The 21,323-nt window shown below is 39.9% G+C and overlaps 2 protein-coding genes across 2 annotated transcripts; both read right to left on the minus strand.

The window, feature by feature from the left end:
- Positions 1–1,866: 1,866 nt before the first annotated feature.
- On the minus strand, positions 1,867–14,040 carry LOC131780711 (deleted in malignant brain tumors 1 protein-like). The gene is made up of 10 exons (XM_066168308.1): positions 13,981–14,040; positions 13,869–13,904; positions 12,765–13,070; positions 11,670–11,978; positions 10,912–11,220; positions 10,190–10,495; positions 4,222–4,530; positions 3,316–3,441; positions 2,084–2,304; positions 1,867–1,911 (listed from the first exon to the last, which is right to left on the minus strand). Exons 1-10 carry the CDS (start codon positions 14,012–14,014, stop codon positions 1,867–1,869), a joined length of 2,001 nt encoding a protein of 666 aa, XP_066024405.1. The 5' UTR covers positions 14,015–14,040.
- A 2,728-nt stretch (positions 14,041–16,768) lies between these two features.
- LOC131780710 (uncharacterized) lies at positions 16,769–21,183 on the minus strand. The gene is made up of 3 exons (XM_059097316.2): positions 20,365–21,183; positions 17,526–18,647; positions 16,769–17,026 (listed from the first exon to the last, which is right to left on the minus strand). Exons 1-3 carry the CDS (start codon positions 21,181–21,183, stop codon positions 16,769–16,771), a joined length of 2,199 nt encoding a protein of 732 aa, XP_058953299.2.
- Positions 21,184–21,323: the final 140 nt, after the last annotated feature.

Below are 21,323 nucleotides of genomic sequence, written 5' to 3' on the forward strand. Positions count from 1 at the left end.
AGTCACTGACAATACGAAATCACGCAACGCTCTTTAGAGAACGTTGCGTGACTTCCAGAGGAAACTTCGCAAGGGAGATCTCTCTTTACGGACACCAATCTTTTTCGAGGAGTTCCCTATGCCCCGGAAAAATTTCTGACTTATTTCATCCATATATGAAGGTCTCTAATAATATGGAACCTCTGTGATGCGGACAAGGAACGGACCACAAAACTTCTTTACATTATTTAATCTGGACTCACGCTGAGATCTTTTGGGCAGACTGCTAGTGGTAGGTGCTTAGGTCTATTACTAAGTCGATCATGGAGGGCATTGCCACTCAACAGTAGGAATTCTCAGTCATTGACAAGTTTTACCTAAAACTTACTTTATTCAAGAACTACTCTTTGAGTGCGCTTTGGATATGACGATGGATAGTTTTTCTCAATAAACGCGAGTGTAAGAACTGTTTTTTCGAGAGCGCCTCAACATATTGATAAATCCTCCCAACTCTTTATGCGCGCACATGGTATCCTTGAATGAATCGGTCGATTCGATCAGTGGATGACCATCCACCGCCCAAAAAGGGCCTAAAGCAATCAGTCGAACAGTTTTAAGTATGCACATATTGGACTGAATTTATTGATAGAATGTTTTCATCTGCTAGTCAGCCCAACAAGATTAAAATGTATTAGCGCATTGTGCGTCCGAAAAACGGAAAAATAAAATCCTTAACAAAGACCTCTGTCGATTTCCTTAACCATTACGTTACCTTTATGAACTTTATGATATCCCCAAGATATGGCTTTCTGAATCTCTGAACTTCATGCTCTCACTTGTTTTTATTCTGTTCTAATATAAGTTTTTATGCTCCCATTTCGGAGGGCCCAGTGACTTACTCTGAGTTAAGATAAAGTTAAGATTATCGGATTTCCTGTCGCTAAAGCGGATCAACACTTACAAGATCGGATTGTTTATATCTCATTAAACCAGACTCATTTCCTGTCACAAAGAACGTAGTTCGTAAAATCTGTCTCGCTCCTAACATGTACCTTGGTAGCTTTGTTGTCAAATTGCGTGGAAGTAACTTCTGGGAGGCGCAGGTTTGAATCTCGTCGAAGCCTGGGATCAGGCTTCTTGTCGGCAATTTCTTTATGTTTTTTTACACGTATTTAATTTCCACTTAAGTATAAATATGTTGATCGTGCATACAATGAACATGAAAAAATGGCCGTTTTATTTTTAAATCTAAGATATTCCTTGGAGGCTTTTGCAAAGGCCACTCCGATTTTCCTTCAAAATCCTCGACCATTGGCCTAAAAAATCTCTTACTACCTGATCAATCAATCAGATGCAAATCCAAAACCGATCGCAAATTCTTTGCACGTGTTTTCCAGCGCTGGAGGTAATTTAAGTTTCCCTTGGTTCTCTGTTTCAGCAAAGACTTTCTTTTTTTATTATCTAATAATGTATTTATACCTTCCTTATTGGTCTACTCTGATACACAAAAATAACCAAAAAATTTCTCTTTACTTATAAGAAATATAAGGGTGTTTGTTATTTCTCAAGGGTTGCTAAGGTAAAGGTTCTGATACTTGGTTAAGGATTTGCTATACGGACCGATTCCACGGAAACGGTGGTGTAGTTTTAGTCGGCAAATTAGAAATAAACAAGTTTAGCCCGAGTGCCATGTAATTAATTATTAAAAACACCTCACTTCCTCAGGCCGTACTGGGGAATATTGGCCCTGGGTCGTTTATGTGCGGACCTCGCTGCGATCGGTCCGTATCAAAACGACCTTGAGCCAATATTCCCGGCCGTCACCCTCGGTTAGCAAGCAGCTAGTGTCATATACGCGCAACTATCAGATGTCTTCAGTGATTTCAACTAAGCATTTTGGGATGTAAGATTGGTGTTCTTTCCCGGAAACACCTGCAAAAGGAAGAAGGCGAACAAGAGTTAACGGACGCAGAAATTTAATTGAAACTGGTTAACAGAACGCGAAAGTGAGACGCCATCAACGCCTCGTATTTTCATATCTGTTATCAGCAAAACTGGCAAAATTCATTGTAAAGTTAAACGAAAAGGCACTCACATTTCTTACTTTCTCGTATGTGTTTTCTTGTTGTTCAGTCGGTTGTGCGTACTCTGGAGAACGAATTGCAGTACCAGCATGTCGAGGTCTTTGCAGACGTGCTTCAGCATTTCTCCTCTCAGCGCGTACTTTTTGCCTCAGGAAGCCAATTACCACGATTAACACGAGAACAAAAAGGGACAAAATGATAGTGGCAATGACAAAAGGCTGTGAATTTCTTTCACTTGAAACTAAGGAGTTATATGTGAGGCATTGGATACTGTCCAATGGCAATATAATAAGTAGCAACCGTTAGTTATACATTAACTGTGCCTCTATCATGGACGCTGGTTTTGTTATCGACTGCATCACTGTTAGCTCGCCTTGGACCTGATAACTCGCCTTTGTTTTTACCCACCCTTTCCAACCCGCGGGCTGCATCAGTGGGGACCACCACGGCCTTGCCTTCCACTTGATGATTTTGATTTATAGCGGAGCTCGCAGAGCGTAGCCCCATAATTATACAAAATAGTAGTAACCCATCAAGCCGAAAAAATTTGGACTTACGACCGCACGACCGTACGATCGACCGTACAAGATGCTACTTTTAACATGCGTGGTCAATTGTACCGCGGGCACACCAACACCACGGCTTTGTCCAGTAGTCTAGTGGTCAGTGCACTGAGCTCCGAGTCGGACGACCCGGGTTCTAGTCCTGGCCGGAGCAAGGCGTTGTGCCCTTAAGACGTGCGGGAAAAAAAATTGCGAGCTCCGCTTTTAGGCTCAGCTAAATTTATATATTACATATACACTTATATATATACACTTGTGGTTGTCATTTTCTTTGTGCCTAAGATTATACAGCCATTTTCATCCATCCCATTTGAATGGTCGTTGTTCAATTGAAAGTTCACAAAGACATGCTTCTCTAGGTAACCATTTGAGACAAAAAATTCCTTTTGTGTCACTTCTAACGATTCGAGTAGATCGCCAAGAAATTGAAAAAAATAGGAGTGAAGCTGTGGCCCAATAATCAAGCGGCCTGGTAATTTAGCAAGGTACAAAAATAGCGGCTTCCGAATTCGGATAAAGATGATACTTTTTTGAAGCGCCAATATTTTCCCTAATCTACGAGCTCTGAAATACTTAGCATTTTACCTTCTGATCATGTACAAAAAGTGTTTTAAACACTGAAGCAGGCAACTTAAACACACATAGTGTGAATGTGGGCTGAAACGAGATTTTGAGACTGCCGTTATTACCTGGAGCGCAAACTTGTCCTTCAGAGAAAGCATTTTCGCCACAATTTGTTCGCAGGTACTTTTTCGCAATAAAAATAAAGTACATACCTTTAGGTTTAGGAGAAGTAGGAGGCGAATAGTGAGGATCTTTGGAATTAAAAAAACGCACAAATGTTAAAACCTATGTGAAGTTAAGTTCATATTACACCGTTGTCATTCTATTTTTCAAAATGAAAGTAAGCCAGGCATTATGAAAACCCGCAAGGAAGAAATAATTACCAAAAAATGGAAAAGTTGAAATATATACGTAAATGGAAGCTACTTAACAGTGAAGGTAGTTTTGTCACGTCCATCACGAATTACCACGCTCGCCCATAATCCTGGGATATCCAGTTTCAAATCGACGCAGACTTAGCTTATTTTGTCTAATCTACGAGCACTGGAATACTTGGTATTTTACCTTTTCTTCTAGTACAAAAAGTTTTTTAAACACTGGAGCTGGCAACTTAAACAGACACATTGTGTGAATGTGAGCTGATTCGAGATTTTCGAATGAGATTTTGGAGATGTTCGCCAGATTACATTGTGAAACACCTCCATCCGCTCTTGCAACTTTGTGATTTGTCTACCAATAACCAATCAAACTGTGAAATGACGAATGAATGCAGTCAAATGTTAGAAAGAAGCCTTGCTTAACAAACCTCTGCAGAATTTCTTACAGAGGGCAACTGCATACAAACATGAAAAAACCATCGAGCCTTGAACCTAACCTTAACTTTCCCGTCAGTAATTAAGAATTTATTAACTGGGCTTCAGTTTTAAAGCTAGCTTGAATCTATGTATCCTTATTAGGAAGTCTTATCGAAGTTAAAGGAAGTACTAGGAGAAGCCCACAGAATTCTATAGTACAAGGCATTTTGTAATTACCTGGAATACATATAACACCTGCATCTTTGCTATGGTCACAGTTGTGTTTTCCCAATCCGAGATGATTACAATCCATTAGTCGCCGTTCATGTCCAACACAGTTTACCTCATCCATCCATATATTTCCAATTCCTTCACCAAAACCTGCAGACCTGACCGCCGCGGAAGCTCCAGCCTCGAATCCTAGTTGGCGACAAACCACGTTGGCTTCTTTAAGTGTCCAATGGGCATCACACACTGTTCCCCAGGAATCTCGATGAAACACTTCAACCCGCCCCTCAAATAGGTTTGCTCCACCAGTTAATCGAACTGTCACGAAAGAAGGTAATTGACTATCATTGATCAGTTTGTGACTTCAGTTTCTATGGGGAAATGATGGTTAGAGAAGAAAGGTCAAGTCTATACTCGAGACAAGTGGACCAACCAGTCAGAGTTTATCCCGGCTTCCTTAACAAGAAGCAACTAGGAGTATAATCACTCCTTCTCAGATGGGATATCAATCCATCGCAACAATATTACGCCCCAATATTTCATCAGGCTTCCCTGACAATTTACCAGTACCCATTTAAACTCTTGGGAGGAGAGAGGCATGGGGAGAGTAAAGTGTTTTGCCCAAGAATTAAACACATAGACCCTTGTATATAAGGGTTTTATGCGCTAGATTTAGGACGAACGACTGAAACAACTCAATGCTCTTTCAGTTATCAGAAAAGGAAAAGAAAGTTAACAATATTGCAATGTTAATTAAGAATTTGTTCATGCTTAGCGTGCGTATATCGAGTTATGGATGCACACAGGAGGTTTGGAGAGCACGATAAATTCCTAAGAGTAGCTCGAGGCGCAGCTGATAGCAACTCTAGCTTTTTTAGTGCTTTCCAAACTTCCCAAGTGCATCCTTAACTCGATATACACACAGCTAAAAGCATGAGCAAATTCTTTTATATCAGAGCGACAAGAAGGATCTTCGCCAAGAAGCCTTTTATTGTGATAGAGTGCAAAATTCTCACAACGCTCAAAAAAGTAAACAATCGTCCCTATTGGCTGGTCAAAAACACGCCACATTTTATACTTTGGTTTGAGCGAGAACATTTTATCAAAGTTCAAAGTTTAAGGGGAAAAGGGTTTTAGATTTAGATTTTTTGCGGCTTTGATTGTTTTGGTTTTGGTAAATTTCCAATTAACAACTGTGTACTTTATTCCCCAGGTTGAACAAATTTAAAAACAACAATAAAATACGGAAATTTTACCTTTAAATGTTGTTAATGACCAGTTGGTGAATTTTTATATTCCTAGTGAATGTCTTTCGGCCAAAATTTGCTGCAGCTGGTCTTCCGACAAATTTGCGAAACATGCAACTTGCGAGTTTTTTCGGCTTTATTTTTGGTGCTTGTTGGATCAAGACCTAAAAGGTCAATGCCGATAGAATAATTGGGCAGTTCTTCGCTGGTTTCTTCCATATTCTCTTCAAAGAGAAGGAAAACTGCACGGCAGCTTAACAGGACGGAAACTCTAAAGCCGGGTGAAAAAAATGCTCACGTCATCTTATTTACGCACGGGCGTGCGTAAATAAAGATTTTGTTCGTAGCGGCTCAATAGGGCTTATAAAGGGCCAGCACGCGCGCAATGTTATAACATTTTATAAACAATGAATTACATTGTAAAGGGTATTTTCCAGTTACCTGGGATACATCCCAGTTGGCTTGTTAGCCAACTCATATATATCTTATACTCATACCATCATGAGTTAATTTGTGATTTTAGTTTCTATAAGGAGGTGATGAGGCGGAAGGAATATTGTTTTGCGTTACTGAGCGACGAGAGAGGTAAACGGTGAGATATTGGGGCTGGCTGAGGAAGAACTTGCCACAAGGCGTTAAATAATCTTGGATAGGTTGGTTGATGTGGATGACCATCACATCAATTGAACCAGCTGTTAATCCCTCAAATGTATAAACTGTCAACTAATTATCGCATGAGTCGATGCATGAATTAGACTTACATACATATACATACATACATATACTTTATTGATGCTCCCTAAGTGGGCTTTTCAGCTCAATAGAAAAAAAAAATACAAATATATAAATTAATTGAGAATGTAAATACAATAATATTATAATTACAAAATATATATCAATAATATAATATATCAACTTAATAAAACGTTTGCAAGATGACGTCTAAAATTCCTGGGGCATTTTAAAGACTTAATGTTATCGTTCACGGAGTTCCAAAGTTTGGCTCCTCTGAAAGCAAAGGACCGCTGCCCTGTTGACAGGCGACATAAAGGTATATCCAAAGCACCAGATGATCGAGTTTGTCTATTATGGACTTGAGAACGTGATTTAAACATATCAGCAAGATAGTCTGGAACAAGCTTGTTAATACATTTGTGCATCATAGTAGCGTCATTTAGAATGAGTTTCTCTCTAATAGGAAGCCATTTCAACGATCGCAACCCATCCGAAATATGGTCATACTTTCTTAGTCCCAGAATAATTCGCCCGGCAAAGTTTTGGACTTTTTGTAACTTGTCAATATTGCTGCTGCTGGTATTACTCCAGACAGTTGAACAATATTGGAGTTTACTAAAGACAAAAGAATTTATTACTAACAGAAGTGTTTTCCTATCCAGGAGGTGTTTGATTCTGTTAATTTGGTACAATTTAAAAAGGCATTTAGAGGCAATCTCAGTGATATGTTGGTTATAACTGAGGTGTGTGTCGAGAAGAACACCCAAGTCCTTAACGACAGGCACAGGTGTTATTTCCTTGTCAAAAAGTGTTATACTAAATGATGACAGTTTCTTTAAAAGTTGTGGTAATCCAACAGCTAGAACCTTAGTTTTGTCCGGATTAATCAAAAGAGAGTTTTTACAGCACCATTGAGATATTCTCGTAAGATCTTCGTTTAAGGCGAGGATGGACGTGGGTAATTCGGCAGGTGAAAAGGACAAGTACAATTTACAGTCATCAACATAGGAGGCAGATAGACAACGTTTAGGAACAGAAAGGAGGTCGTTAACATAGATTGTAAACAAAACCGGACCTAAAATAGAGCCTTGCGGAACTCCGAACTCAAGTGGGAGTACTTTAGAAACTGCGTCACCTATTCGAACGCACTGTTGTCGGTTAGAAAGGTAACTCTGAAACCAATTCAACGCACCGTGGGAAAAATCGAGATTTTGTAGCTTGGATAACAAGATGTCGTGTCGAATACTATCAAATGCTTTAGACATGTCTAATAAGACCATGATGGAAACTTTCTTGTTATCCATAGCCTGGAGCAACTGATCTGTAACGTACAACAGAGCTGTTTCTGTCGAGTGAAGCTTTCTATTTCCGCTCTGATGTGCTGCCAGTTTATTATTTCTAATTAGATGCTCCATAAGTTGTCCATGTACCAACCTTTCAGTGACTTTTGAGACTATTGGTAATAATGAGATGGGGCGATAGTTGTTAGGGACATCTGGATTACCGCATTTGAGAATAGGTGTAACCTCTGCTGTTTTCCATGCACGTGCAAATGTGTTGGTAACAAAGGAGTTATTCACAATGTGGGTAATTGTTGTTAGCGTACTGGGTAAACTGTCTTTAAGAATTCTGGAGGATATCTTGTCCATTCCAGGAGCTTTGTTAGATGGTAGGCTTCTAATCACCCTTTCTACCTGATTTTCCGTGACTTGATGGAGAACGAATAATTCGGGGCTAACGTCGGTGGATATGTGTAAAGGAGTCGGCACGTCCAAATTTACACTAAGTCCATGATGTAAAGATAAGTCCCTGGCTTTTTGAGCAGTAATACTGCCGACGGAGGTGAAGAAATCATTTAATTCGTTAGCTAACCTAGTGGGATCCTCAGAAGCCATAAAACTATCTTGTTGTTTACGTGGTAGACACCGGTTAATGATTTTCCAAATTGAATTAGGGTTTCCATTGCTATCCAGGATCTGAGTCCTGACGTGAACTTTTTCGGCCACACGAATTTCCCTTTTCACTTCTTGACGAAAAAATCTGTATCCGTTCCAGTGGAAGGGGTCATTTGTTTTTCCCGCAAGTTTGCGCCATTGGTCGCGCGTTCTCATTAGTTGACGAATTTCTGGTGTGATAAACGGGTTAGGTTTAGATCTAATTTTAACCCTCTTGACTGGAGCATGTTGACTTAGTACTTCCAAGAACAGTTCGTTGAATACATCAACTTGATCGTTGAAATCGTCAAATAGGCTTATTATGTGAAAAGGCGCAAATGACAAATCACGTAGGAAATTGTCGGCGCTGTAATTAGTATAGCTTCTAATAGTGACGTAACAGGGCTTGATCCTTGGCTTTTTTAACTTCAGCGAGATGTAGACAAGATTGTGATCGCTAATAGTTGACATAAGGACGTCGTTTGAAGCAATTAGTTTCTCATTCGTGGTCATCACAACATCGATTAACGATTCCCCATTCACCGTGGCTCTGGTTGGTTTATTGATTAATTGGGTGAGGTTAAAAGTAGAGCAAAAATCGTTTAAAGCACGGGATTCTGCGTTATCTTGAAGGAGGTTGCAATTGAGGTCACCCAATATAATGACATCAAGACCTGACAGGAGGGATTCGATAAGACTGTTGGCAAGATCATCTATAAAATTTAATGGAGTACTCGGTGGTCGATATACTGTGCAGATGACGAATGACTTATAACAGCGACTTTGCACTTTTAGCCACAATTGCTGAAAGTTATTATCAGAAACTGAGGATACATTCTCCAGTGATGAAACTTTGTAGTTTTTCTTAATGTAAACACATAGTCCGCCGCCAGGTTTGTGCGGGCCACGGTCTTGTCTATACAAAGTGTAGCCTGGAATATGAATGCTCTCGTTGTTGACTGAAGAATCCAGCCAAGTCTCTGATATCGTAAAGATGTCGAAATTATTTGAGACAACGGAATCTTTTAGCAGAGTGAAGTGTTCCCTGGACTTCAAGGAGCGGATATTTAAATGAGCAATCCTGATGTTTGACTTCGTGTTGCAGGGAAAGCTAATATTTGTGTTCGTCGATGTAGATGAACAATTAGAAGTAGAGTTTGGTCCAGGATGTGGATGAATGTCGCCGCTAAGATTGTTTTCCAGGAGAGATGGGTTAAAAGACGCTGTTCCGTTAGCTGAGTACAGAAGCCGTCTTCGGAGAAACCGCCTTCGCTTCATTCATTTGTACAATGATTTCAATCCAAAATGGCGGATTCGGCAAAAACTACTAGGATCGAGATAAAGCATCGAGGAAGGTTCTGGGGCGCTTCCCGGTGTGTCAAATCCATGCCCAATTGAGGAAAACCGCCAATTAGAGTAGTGGCTTAGATTGTTCAAGCAGCTGAACAGTAAAAACACGTGGAAAGTGAACATAAGAACGGAGCTAAAAATTAGTTGACCGACCGCCATCGCTGACCGCTGACCGCTGACCGCCCTTAGACTTATAGCTTTCTTCCCGCTAATTTTTATAAAAATAACCGAACAACTGAAACCTCGTCGTCGATTTGCCAAGAAAAGCTGATCCACACAGCCAAAGAGTAAAAGCATCAAATTAAACGTATTTGATTCGATGAAGACTTCAAATTAGACCTTAGTTTGCTGTCTTAATACAAAGTTTCCTAAGGTTTGGAGAATGCTACAGCAGGCCAAGTTAATGTAATTTCCGGGTCCTTTGTAATGGAATAGGATAAGCTTTTCTTTCTCAGTTCACATAATCTTCGTGATTGTAGACAAAATCAGTCCACGATGTAAAGAGTAATGTAAACCTGGTCAAAATAGCCCCGAATTTAGAGTCAGAAGAAGGCCAATAAAAGATTACTAACTGAGCTGTAAGGCTTCCCTTCAATCTGGGCAATCGTCAATACGCAATATAAGTGTAAAAACAAAACAATTAAAGACAGAAAAAGTCAGCAAAATGGCAACTTAAAAACAAACTTTTAGTATGCAGCATATTTTTATTACCTTGCATACAAATTACTCCTGCGTCTTCGAAATGGCTACAGTCGTGTATTTCCCACCCAGGATAAGAGCAATCTGATAATCTTCTTTCATTTCCACAACATTCAACCTGATCCATCCATATCTTACCACTTCCTTCCCCAAAAACTCCACCCTCGACCGCTGAAGAGGCTCCACCCAGCCCTAGTTGGCGACAAACCACGTTGGCTTCCCTAAGTGTCCAACGGTTATCACAAACAGTTCCCCAGGAACCGTTATGAAACACTTCAACCCGCCCTTCAAATGGGTTGCCCCCACCAGCTAATCGAACTGTCACATGAAAAAAAAAATCGATTATGATTAGTCTGCTCGTAATTTTCGTTTCTAAAAGGGAGTGGTAACTCAGAGGATACCGATAGACAAGCAATGGAAACTGAGAGAAATTGTGGTTTGATTGAGAAGGAATATGCTTTGAAAACACGAACAAATTAGGACAAGGAAATATTAGATCGAACAGTCACAAAAGAAAGGTAACTGACTATCCTTAATTAGTTTGTGACAACAATTTCTATCGGGAGGTGATGGGTAGAGAAAAAGGGTTAAGTCTATACTCGAGACAAGTGGATCACCCATGCCAGCCAGAGTTTATCCCGGCTTCATTAACAAGAAGCAACTAGGAGTATTACCACTCATACCTAGATGCGATACTAATCAATCGCAACGAAATTAAGGTTTTTTGCAGTTACCTGGGATACATAAAACGCCTGCATCATCAACATGGTCACAGTTATGTTGTCCCCAACCAGCATGATAGCACAGTTTTAATCTTCTTTCATTTCCATCACAATCAACGTTATCCATCCATATTTTTCCACGTCCTTGACCAAAACCTGCAGAAGTGATCGCGGACAAAGCTCCACCCGCGAAACCCAACTGTCGGCAAACCACGTTGGCTTCCTTAATTGTCCAATAGTCATCACATACAGTTCCCCAGGAACTACGGTGAAATACTTCGACCCTCCTTTCAGATGGGTTACTTCCACCAGCTAATCGAACTGTCACATGATAAAAGCAATTAGACTATAGTTAGTACGTTCGCTAGTTTAGTTTCTATAGAAGAATGGTGGTGCGAAGGGGTTTTTCGCGATATTCTCCTCGCTCAGACGAAGGGAAGGGGGATATGCTGCATCCCTATTGTGACTGACCGAGGAAAAATTTGCTTTGACGTCGAGAAGAATTTTTCATCGATGGGTTAGTTGATTTGATCAGCGGATAACCATCCAAAAATTGAAAAAAGCTCCACAGTTTGACTAAGTGGGACTCAGTTTTTAGGCTTGCCTTAGTCTAATTCTAATCATTATCTTAGTCTAATCGTTATTACCAAAAGAAGATAAAACGATGCGGTCTTTTAATTGCGAAATGTTCTTTCTGATAAAAAGGAAGAACCAGGGATGGCAAGTGGCAATAGTGAGAAAATTTTTCAGCATGGGCATTTCCTGTTTACCTGGTATGATGCATATTGCACCTGCGTCCTTACTATGGCCACAATTGTGTTTCCCCCATCCCTCATGTATACATTCTGTCAATATTCTTTCATTTCCAACACAATACACGTCATCCATCCATATATTTCCAGTTCCTTCACCAAAATGAGCAGACGCGACTGCTTTCAAAGCACCCTCGAAATCAAGTTGGCGACAAACCACGTTAGCATCCTCAATTGTCCATTGGTCATCACACACTGTTCCCCAGGAGCCATTGTGAAACACTTCAACCCTCCCTTCAAATGGGTTACTTCCACCAGTTAGTCGAACTGTCAAATGGAAAGGATAAGATGCTAACAGAGTTAATTTGTGATTTTAGTTTCTATGTGGAGGTAATGAGGCGGAAGGAATATTGTTTTGCGTTATTGAGCGACGAGAGAAGCAAACGGCGAGATATTGTGACTGGCCATGGAAGAACTTGCCGTGACAAGGCGATAAATAATCTTGGATAGGTTGGTCGATGTCGATGTCGATGATCCTCACACCAACTGTTAATCCCTCAAATGTATAAACTGTTAACTAATTATTGCATGAGTCGATGCATGAATTAAATTAATAACTCTCTCCCCGCTAATTTTGAGAAAAACAACCGAACAAAACCTCGTCGATTTGCCAGCAAAAGCTGATCCACACGACCAAAGAGTAAAAGCATCAATCATAATTGGTTCAGTGACAACTTCAAATTAGACCTTAGTTTGCTGTCTTAATACAAAGTTTCCTAAAGTTTGGAGAATGCTACAGCAGGCCTGGTAAATGTAATTTCCAAATGTTTTCCCATGAACTAGGACGAGCTATTTTGTGATTGTAGAAAAAATCAGTTCACGACGTGAAGAATAATGCAAACATGGTTAAAATAGCACTGAATTTAGCGTCAAAAGAATGCCAATGAAAGATTACTAAATGGGGCTGTAAGGCTTCTCTTCAATCCAGGAAATCATGGATACGTAATATAATTGTAAAAAAAACGAAACAAAACAAAACAATTAAAGACAGAAAAAGTCACCAAAATGGCAACACGAAAACAAACTTTTAGTATAAAGCATATTTTTTATTACCTTGCATACAAATTACTCCTGCATCTTGAAAATGCCTACAACGGTGTATTTCCCACCCAGGAAAATAACAATCTGATAATCTTCTTTCATTTCCAAAACATTTAACCCGAGCCATCCATATCTTTCCACTTCCTTTCCCAAAACGTCCACCCTCGACCGCTGAAGAGGCTCCATCCAGCCCTAGTTGGCGACAAACCACGTTGGCTTCCTTAAGTGTCCAATCGTCATCACAAACTGTTCCCCAGGAACCATTATGCAACACTTCAACCCGCCCTTCAAATGGGTTGTCCCCATCAACTAATCGAACTGTCACATGAAAAAAAGTAATTCCATGGTAATAAGTCTGTTCGTAATTTTAGTTTCTACAAGGGAGAGGTACCTCAGAGGATACCGATAGACAATTAAATGAAATTGAAAGAAATTGTGGCTTCAATAAGGAAGAGTATGCTTTGAAAACACGAATGAATTGGGGAGTTTTTCCTTGCTTAGTCGAAGGGAAATGCTGCCTGAGAAATTATGTATACCTAGAGAGGTTTGACGACTGTTATACTAATTTTGCTTGAAATATAATTATTTTTAGAGGAAAAAAATAATACTTTTTCACATAATTGCAGCTAAACTGTAGTAACCAAATGCGAGGTCTGCGGTTTTTTAAATAGTGTTGGTTTCGGAGTAGCCCTAAAAATTGTTTGGCCTCTACGCTTTCCTTGGAGGTATGTTTTGAAAATGGATCACCTTGAAACCCCTCGCTCTAACGAAGGGCTAACGCTCAAAATGTGAGATTTAGAAATTACGTTGGCCAGTTTACATCATCAATTCAGTTGATAAAACCAAATCAACTTTAAAACCTAGCCTGTTAGTTCATATAACGTGGCATTGTACCACATCTAACTTGAACAGGGAAAGTACATGCATGTATCATCGCACTGAGAGAAACGACCGTCAAACCAATAAGTTAGTGAAAAAAGATCTTAGGCTCTTTTGCTGATAGTAATAACAGTACATACTATCAATAAATGTATCTTGACAAGTCCTAAGATAATTACTCCCATAACAAAGCAGAAGATCAAGATATATTTATCTCAATGAGTTAAAGTAGCTTACCCACGTTTCCAGTCACAAAATTTTGTATCAGGCAACCTATAAAATAGAGCAGCTGATATAAGTGTGGAAAATTAATTGATGGCAAAGTTACAGTTCAAAATAAACGTATCACCTGTCAGTAAAAATGAAAAGAAGACAGAGGACATCTTGTCCACAAGTTCACCTGCCAAACGTGACGGCACACGAAATAGAATATGCTCTTGAAATGGTCTGTTTTAAATCTTCCTCGAAGTTTCACTTTTTTACCCCACATCCCATAATTTCATTTTCTATGATCCTGAGCGGAAGCTTCTCTTTTTAGTCTCTGCAGGGTTATTTCACTTTAAATATTGTTCCGGCCTCAGTCTATTCTTAACTATGATGCATTCAAGTCAAGAACCCATTTCTGTTTCAATATTCTGCCAATGTTTCCGGCTTTGAGAAGTCTTCCATGAATAATTGAAGCTACCCCTACCTGACTCAATCAAAATAATTTCATTTACGTAAACAACTATCAAATGAAAGAAGACTGTTAAAGTCGGCGAAACTTCCAAATGAAACGGCTAAAGGCCTATTTCTTTCCCCTGTTCATCACAAAATAGCGAGATGCGCTAGATATTTTCGTTAGTAACAACAAAAAAAGAAAGAAACTTTCAGTTTTTCAGTTGAATGGTGCAATGCATGGTGGCAAGCTGATTGCCATCATTACCGTAAAGACCGCAAATCGCATACTTTCATCACTTCCTGAACTCTTTAGCAATATGGTGTATCCAAACACTTTGTTGGCAGTTGTGGAGGCAATTACAAGTTTAGGATGGAGAACGTCGTTCACGCTTGAACAAATACATGGAAAACTGAAAACACTCCCTGTATCACGCTCCAAATTTCGAAACTCTACATTTGTTTACGTTTCCAAAACGCTTTTAAAACATTTCTTGGCTGCTTTATTGCCCGATATGAAATGTTCACTATTACATGACAGCGACTTTTACTTCAGTTGGACGATCAACAGGCATGATATTTTCTATAAAATTCTGGTTCTTCGGTGACAAATCGCTGGCAAGTGTGTTTTAACACTTTTAAAAAAGTTCCAGTGTCCTAGCGGATTTGTACCCCCCGGTCCAAATCCGCTAACAGATATCGACCGGGGGATCCAAATTTCAACTCATGACTGAGTGAAAACATTATCCTTAACGTTCTAGTAGAAATAGATAACACTTTACGTCCCAGTGCGTACTAAAGTATGTTTTTAATCCGAAACATGCGTATCGCCAATGCATACGAACCGGCAGCTGGAAATGACCCGTCGGATGTTTCTTTTGACCAAAGGAAAATGCGCAAGTACTTAGTTTAATGTTTGGAGAAAGGTCGTTTTGGAATCTTTTCCGCGATAGCCGAACACCGCTAGATTCAATAAGAAACAAACTTGTAACACCAATTTTTTTCTTTATGGTTCAATGTCTGAGTGTTTGGACGACATGGTACAGTGCGAGTTGTGCGAGGAATGGTTACACATAAGCTGCGAGGGATTTAAGACTGCCCCAGAGGGAGCGAGTAGCTCTGCATTGTCTGCAGACCGCCAGACTCTAGACGTCTTCGTAATTGTTAAAGTGTTACTTCGGATCCTCAACAGTTAATAATCGTTACAATTAGAAAACAAAATTGAGTTCGATGTAATATTCTCCACTTTTGTGAAGACGTAGACATTAATGTTGATTTACATCTGAAAATAAGCTGATAGTTCCAATAGTTCAGAATGGAAACATTTTTACTTTTCATAGGCTTTACGAACGACTTGTATTAGGAGTAGTTACTTCGTTCTTGTTCAGAAACTGTTTAATGTTATTTAATTAGAAAATCAGGCTGAGTTATTTTTGTGACTAGACGCAATAGTCTCCACTATTGTTATGACGTTTCGTATCAATGTTGATAATGGTGATTCGCAGCAGAAGAAGAAAAGATTTATTGTAACAATTTCAATAGTTCGAATGCAGTAATTTTATTGCATCTAATTCTTGCGTTTACTGTACGACTCGCAATAATAAAAGCGGCAGAATTGGAACGAAATGACTGTTTTTCTTTACCTTTATTGAGGAATGTTGTGTTGTGATTGAAAAGAACATCGACAAAAAGCTTGCAATTAGAATTTGTTACCAAATTTGATACAAATGATGCTTAAAAGGAAAGTTTGGTAGGGGTCCAAATCTGCGAACGGGGATCCAAATCCGCCGTGACACCGGCTGCCGCCAGCAGCCGGCTGTTATTTTGAACCCGACCTTTCAGTCGAAAAATTTAGGTCCTTCGAATTCTAGCAAATATACTTCACCTCACTTGCGTGACACTGCGTGACATGAGTTGGGTGTTGAGAAGAATTTTATGAGCATGCGTAGCGCATTTGTGGATTCCAGACTGAAGCAAGTGCAGAGCCATATACGTTCAAAACCTTGTAAAATTTAGTAGACTCCATAAGAAAACAAGATCACAAGCTTTATGCATATCAAGCTTTCATATTCTTCATTACCTCACTTTTGTGTTGGCTTGAAGTAAAAAAACTTCGGAATTCTGAACAAGAGACAGTTAAGATCATGATCTGATCACAAACCTGATAAATTTGCAAGGAGACTCTGGCTCGCTCTTGCAATGTTAGCAATGCATGGTGGTTCCATAATTTAGAGATGAAAAAACATAAGCTTAGAACAACTTGTTCCTTAATTAAATACGGGAAAGAAAATTTTTTCCTTAATGGGTGAATTGCCTTGCATAAACCACGGAACACAAAGAAGACTTGATCATGACGCTTTATTGGCGATATTTTGTTCAATCTATAATCAACAGGTTGGAGTTTATTTCTGCATGCTTTGAGAACAGTGAATCATCTAGCTACTATTTTTTCTCTTCGCATTTTTCATCATCATCTTGGTCTACTTGGTTTGAAAAGACCAAACGTCTCCCTTGTAAATAGTTTTCTCGTCCAATTCAGCATCTACTCGCCAGTAATAGGTAGACCTGGAAGAAAGATTTTCCTTCAAGTAATACACGTTGCCATCAGCAGTGATCTTCTCCTTGTACTCGGCGGAGTTCCGTGATGCATCGGCAACGTTCGACTTGTCCGTTCCAAAGTATACATGGTGAGTTGAGGCACCAAATGCGTTTAACCACATTACAGCATCTCTGACAGACTTTAAAAAAAAATTGATAGGTTAAAGAAGTATGCATGACTTCATAGAGTCTCCACGAAATAGAATAACAGAGGCAGGGAGACGTGTATTAAATGTAGTTATCTAACAATAATAGAATCAGTACCTCAATGAGTTTTGTAAAGGTTTCCTCGGCTTTAGGAAATTAAAAAGATGTGATTTTTCCATCTTCAAATTTAGTCTGCATTTCGCAGTGTTGACCGGATTAAACAATTATCTCTCCTTCTTTTAAGTCTTACCCATTTTGGTTTTGAAGTAAATGGCAAACGATTTTTTCATTCATTCTATTTTACGACGTGCTCTATGAAGTTGGAAATGAATACAATCTCCGATTCCCAACTCCCAACAAAATTCCTAGTTTCTGTGGTTTGTTTAAAAAAAAACAAAGAATATTTTTCTCAAGGAAACGAAAGAAATATTTGTCGCTGTAATTATTGACTCGGTGTCTCATTTTCGCATAACTGTCTTTTTAATTTCATACCTTCACCGATTTGCTGCCATCAGGAGGCACAGGAGTGCTGGTCTTATAGAGCTGCCGTCCAGGAATCCAATAGAATCTACCATTTGGATCATAACGGTAGGGTCCAACGTCATCTTTAATGTATTTGGAGTCTTTACGAGGCCGAAAGTCCATGTTATCCGCGTCTTCAACCTGTTCCCTCACGTTACTTACAATGTTGAAAGCAACACGGCTTCCTGCAAGAGGATATATGCCACGGGGCTTCTTACGTTTGCCACCATTTGCCACATCTGCTGCGTTGCGCAAAACCTCCGTTTGTTTATTGATCTCAACTGGATTCGAACGAACGAACTTCAAAACACATAAAGAGCAACCTGCGCCTTGTTGGTCACCGCTTTTATCATTTCGTTTGTCGAAGGCGAGGTTGTTTAGCACTGTGTGGGATTCGCCTTTGATCATGATCCCGCCGCTCCTCCAAACAACGTTTTCCTTCATTGTACCGCCGCGTCCCACGCGCGGCGGCTGCCCATCGAAACGGAGACCATACTTAGGACTCGAGTGAACCCAGTTGTTTCTGCACAGGGCGTTCGTCTGTGCACCAATTTGGAACTGAATCCCGGATCCGTCGTGTTGTAGAATTCCCCAGCATTGATGGTGAATATGGTTGAGCTTGATCACTGGATTTCGTCCTGATGGACGGAAGCCAGCGCTGGCACCATTAAAACGCAACGTGTTCCTAACGAACTGATCATTTATGCCGTTGGATACAACAGTTCCCAGTCCTCCCATCTTAGTTCGCACGAGGGCAACTGACCAATCATTGTACTCGAATAGATTATTCTGTAGCAGCGATCCATCACCACTGTACTGGAGGGCAAGACCATCGGTTCCATAAAAGGTACTGTTAATCAACTGGAAGTTGTTCCCACGGCTTGGTTCAATTATAGTCCAGCTGGGTGGAGAGGTGGAACCAAGCATGCGCATAGAGTACGATGGGAATTTGAAGTTGATTGAGTGAAACGAAAGACCTCGTATGATGTCTCGTTTGTGTGTTGGACGAGCTTCGATTGTGGTGCCAAAGAATGAGAGCTGTTTGAAGTGGAGATACTGGCAGTTTGAAATGGTGAAAGCGTACGTTTGTACCTATATTGAAAATATAAGTAAGTAGAAAATATTTTATCTGAGCTTAATGATTCTTATTCTTTAACTGATATGGAAAAACAGAACTTCTGAGCTTGCACACCCCAAAGTTTATTCATTCTTTTAGTGAAGAGCAAATCTTAATATTCTAGTATTATGTTGCACGACGTTAAAATGCTGGTGCGCCGAGAACCCTGTCATGAATGTTAATAAAAAAGATTCTGATCTGCTTCTTTATTTTTTTTCTCAAAGGACACGGTAACGAATCCTGCAATCTGATTGGTTCTTAGCGCGGTCCACATTTTCCTATCTCTGGCCACGGGTAACGGTAATGCTTTCGTGAGTCGCCGAGTACATCCCTACCTTCGTTGCCATTTTTCATAACTATATCACGTTTTTCCGGCTGGGCAGTATTTTTAAGCAAAGACGTCGGTCACTACCTCAAACTGATAAATAATTTATTAATCCTCTCTTTTCTCTCTCTCAAATCACCTTGTTGACAGAAGGTGAGGATTCGTGTCTTGACTACTTGACGGCACTCAACACCTCGGGCACAGTTTTTCCCAATACGGACCTCCCACCTGGCGAATAACATATTTATTCCCTGAACATTCCATACATTAGAAAAATATGTTTTTGAGAGTGTTGGTTCATTATAGGTGGGGAACCAGATACGGAATTTTATTGGCGTCTTTTTTTATTTTTCATTGTTTTTCAGACTTTTTCTAAGTGTGTCTATTTGAATGATTTCATTGTGCTTCTTTCCCCCCCCCTCCCCCCCTCCCCCGCCTCTTTTTTTCTATAGGAACCCAAAGCATTTCGGGGGTAAAAAGTGTTCAAATAAGTATTTGTTTGTTCGATCGCGTGGTGGGATCCAGATACGAGAATAAAGTATCTGTATTTCCTTGCACGTTCTGGCATGACTCCTTATATGTTTCTTCCAACACTGATTTCTTATCTTACTTCGTTTATCTGGATATAATTTCTTCGAAAAGGAAGGTTTAATACTCAATTCTATGATAACATTTTCTCACACCAGGCTCAGGGAATCAAGGAAGGCTGGTCTTTCTGTATTGACACTTTTTTACATACACAAGCTAAGAATCTGTGTAACAGGGTGATTTGGTATTATCAACTGAGTTAATGACGCAGATTTGCCACCGTAAAGAGTTTTAAAGCTGGCGTTTCGAGCGAATGGCGAAGGACTAACTCTCGGAACGTCAGCTTTGAAACTCTTTACGGTGGCCAATTTACGTTATCAACTCAGTTGATAATATTAAATTACTCTGTTTTACTTTCCCACCGACACGACAACGCAGTTTCTTTAGAAACTTACGCTCTTTATTCAAGAATCAGTGCAGCTTACAGTGCCTATTCGATTGAACGCCGCCCTTGAAAAAACACCGCAAAAAATCTGAAGATTAGGGCGTTTTGTCAGGATCATAAAAAGAAATATCAATTCAGATAAGTAATATTCCTTATATACCCTTGTTATAAACATTACAAGCCAGAGAACTATGATCCTGTCTCGAATAGAAGCCAAGTCTGCGACGCCAACAAGTTTATCAAACGTAGGGCGATTAATCTAGTAAATATGCACGGATATTATGTGCGCAAAACACATGATTGATAGCGAATATTTGTCGTTTAAATGATTGCTCAAAAAAGAGCAAAACCTCCTGGTAAATGAAGAAATTCTATCATTTATTCTGTACCATACCTTTCCACGAATCCTTCCTTCAGGACTTTTTCCATCCATGGTCTTCACATAAACAGTTTTCGTTGTTTTGTCGTAAAACCATTCGCCAGCATTGTCAAGAAACTCCAGCTTATCCTCCAGAAAGTACTGATTATGACCAGGTTTGAACTTTATGGCGCCAAAATTATCTTTATAAGTAAAAAAATTCTGTCCCGATCTATGGCTTTGGACTATGGCAGCAAAAGTGTTAAAGCTTCCGACATTGAGGATAGCCACTGCCCCAGTCACGTCAATACCGCTTCCGGCCAAATTCTTTTCACCACTATCTACCATTTTGCCCCTCGTAGATCTGGAGGAGGATTTTGCCCAGTACTTGTTTAAGAAAACAGTTTTGTCCGACCACAGAGCATTTGGCCAACGAGCGTTGGTCATCATTTCGCCGTCGACGAAAAGCTGCCAGATATCTCGCTCAATTTTGGCACTGTAAATTCCATCTTTGCCACGTTTCCAGCTAGATTTTCCTCGAGGTATAACTGGAATGGTGCCATCGATGACTGGAATTTCTTCTCCATAACCGCGTATAATAATAGGCTGGGATAGAGTTCCTTTTTTGCCCGATATCTGGAACTGGGGTTCGTGGTAACGTCCCTGGCGAATATGGCATTCATCACCAGGTCTATTTAGCGTTTTGATGCACTTGGTAATGGTTGCAAACGCTTGTTTGATACGTTCGCCCTTGTTGAAATCATTTCCTTTTTCCCTATCGACAAAGTAGACCGTACCACTCGCGATAAGTGGAAAAGCAATGAAAAAAACCGACAGTAAAATAATTTCTTTCATTTGAACAAAAAGAAGTCGGCTGTGCTAAAAAGAAATACGGTCACAGTTTAACTAATGTCGTTTGCTGTACAGATTCAAATTAAACTGAACTCTGCAGCAAAGAAGGTCTACATACGCAGCGAAGCAAACCTTTGTGTGAG

This window comes from Pocillopora verrucosa, chromosome 6 (assembly GCF_036669915.1).
Source record: "Pocillopora verrucosa isolate sample1 chromosome 6, ASM3666991v2, whole genome shotgun sequence".
NCBI lineage: Eukaryota > Metazoa > Cnidaria > Anthozoa > Scleractinia > Pocilloporidae > Pocillopora > Pocillopora verrucosa.

Bases quoted from the DNA above. Each gene is read 5' to 3' on its own strand.
- LOC131780710 (XM_059097316.2), bottom strand. From the start codon at position 21,183: ATGAAAGAAATTATTTTACTGTCGGTTTTTTTCATTGCTTTTCCACTT. The intron at 18,648-20,364 runs GTATGGTACAGA...TTTTCAATATAG, and splicing joins AAGGAAGGATTCGTGGAAAG to GTACAAACGTACGCTTTCAC. The intron at 17,027-17,525 runs GTATGAAATTAA...TTTTTTTTAAAG, and splicing joins ATGGCAGCAAATCGGTGAAG to TCTGTCAGAGATGCTGTAAT.
- LOC131780711 (XM_066168308.1), bottom strand. From the start codon at position 14,014: ATGTCCTCTGTCTTCTTTTCATTTTTACTGACAG. The intron at 13,905-13,980 runs GTGATACGTTTA...TCTATTTTATAG, and splicing joins CTTTTCATTTTTACTGACAG to GTTGCCTGATACAAAATTTT. The intron at 11,221-11,669 runs GTAAACAGGAAA...ATCATGTGACAG, and splicing joins TGCAATATGCATCATACCAG to TTCGATTAGCTGGTGGAAGT.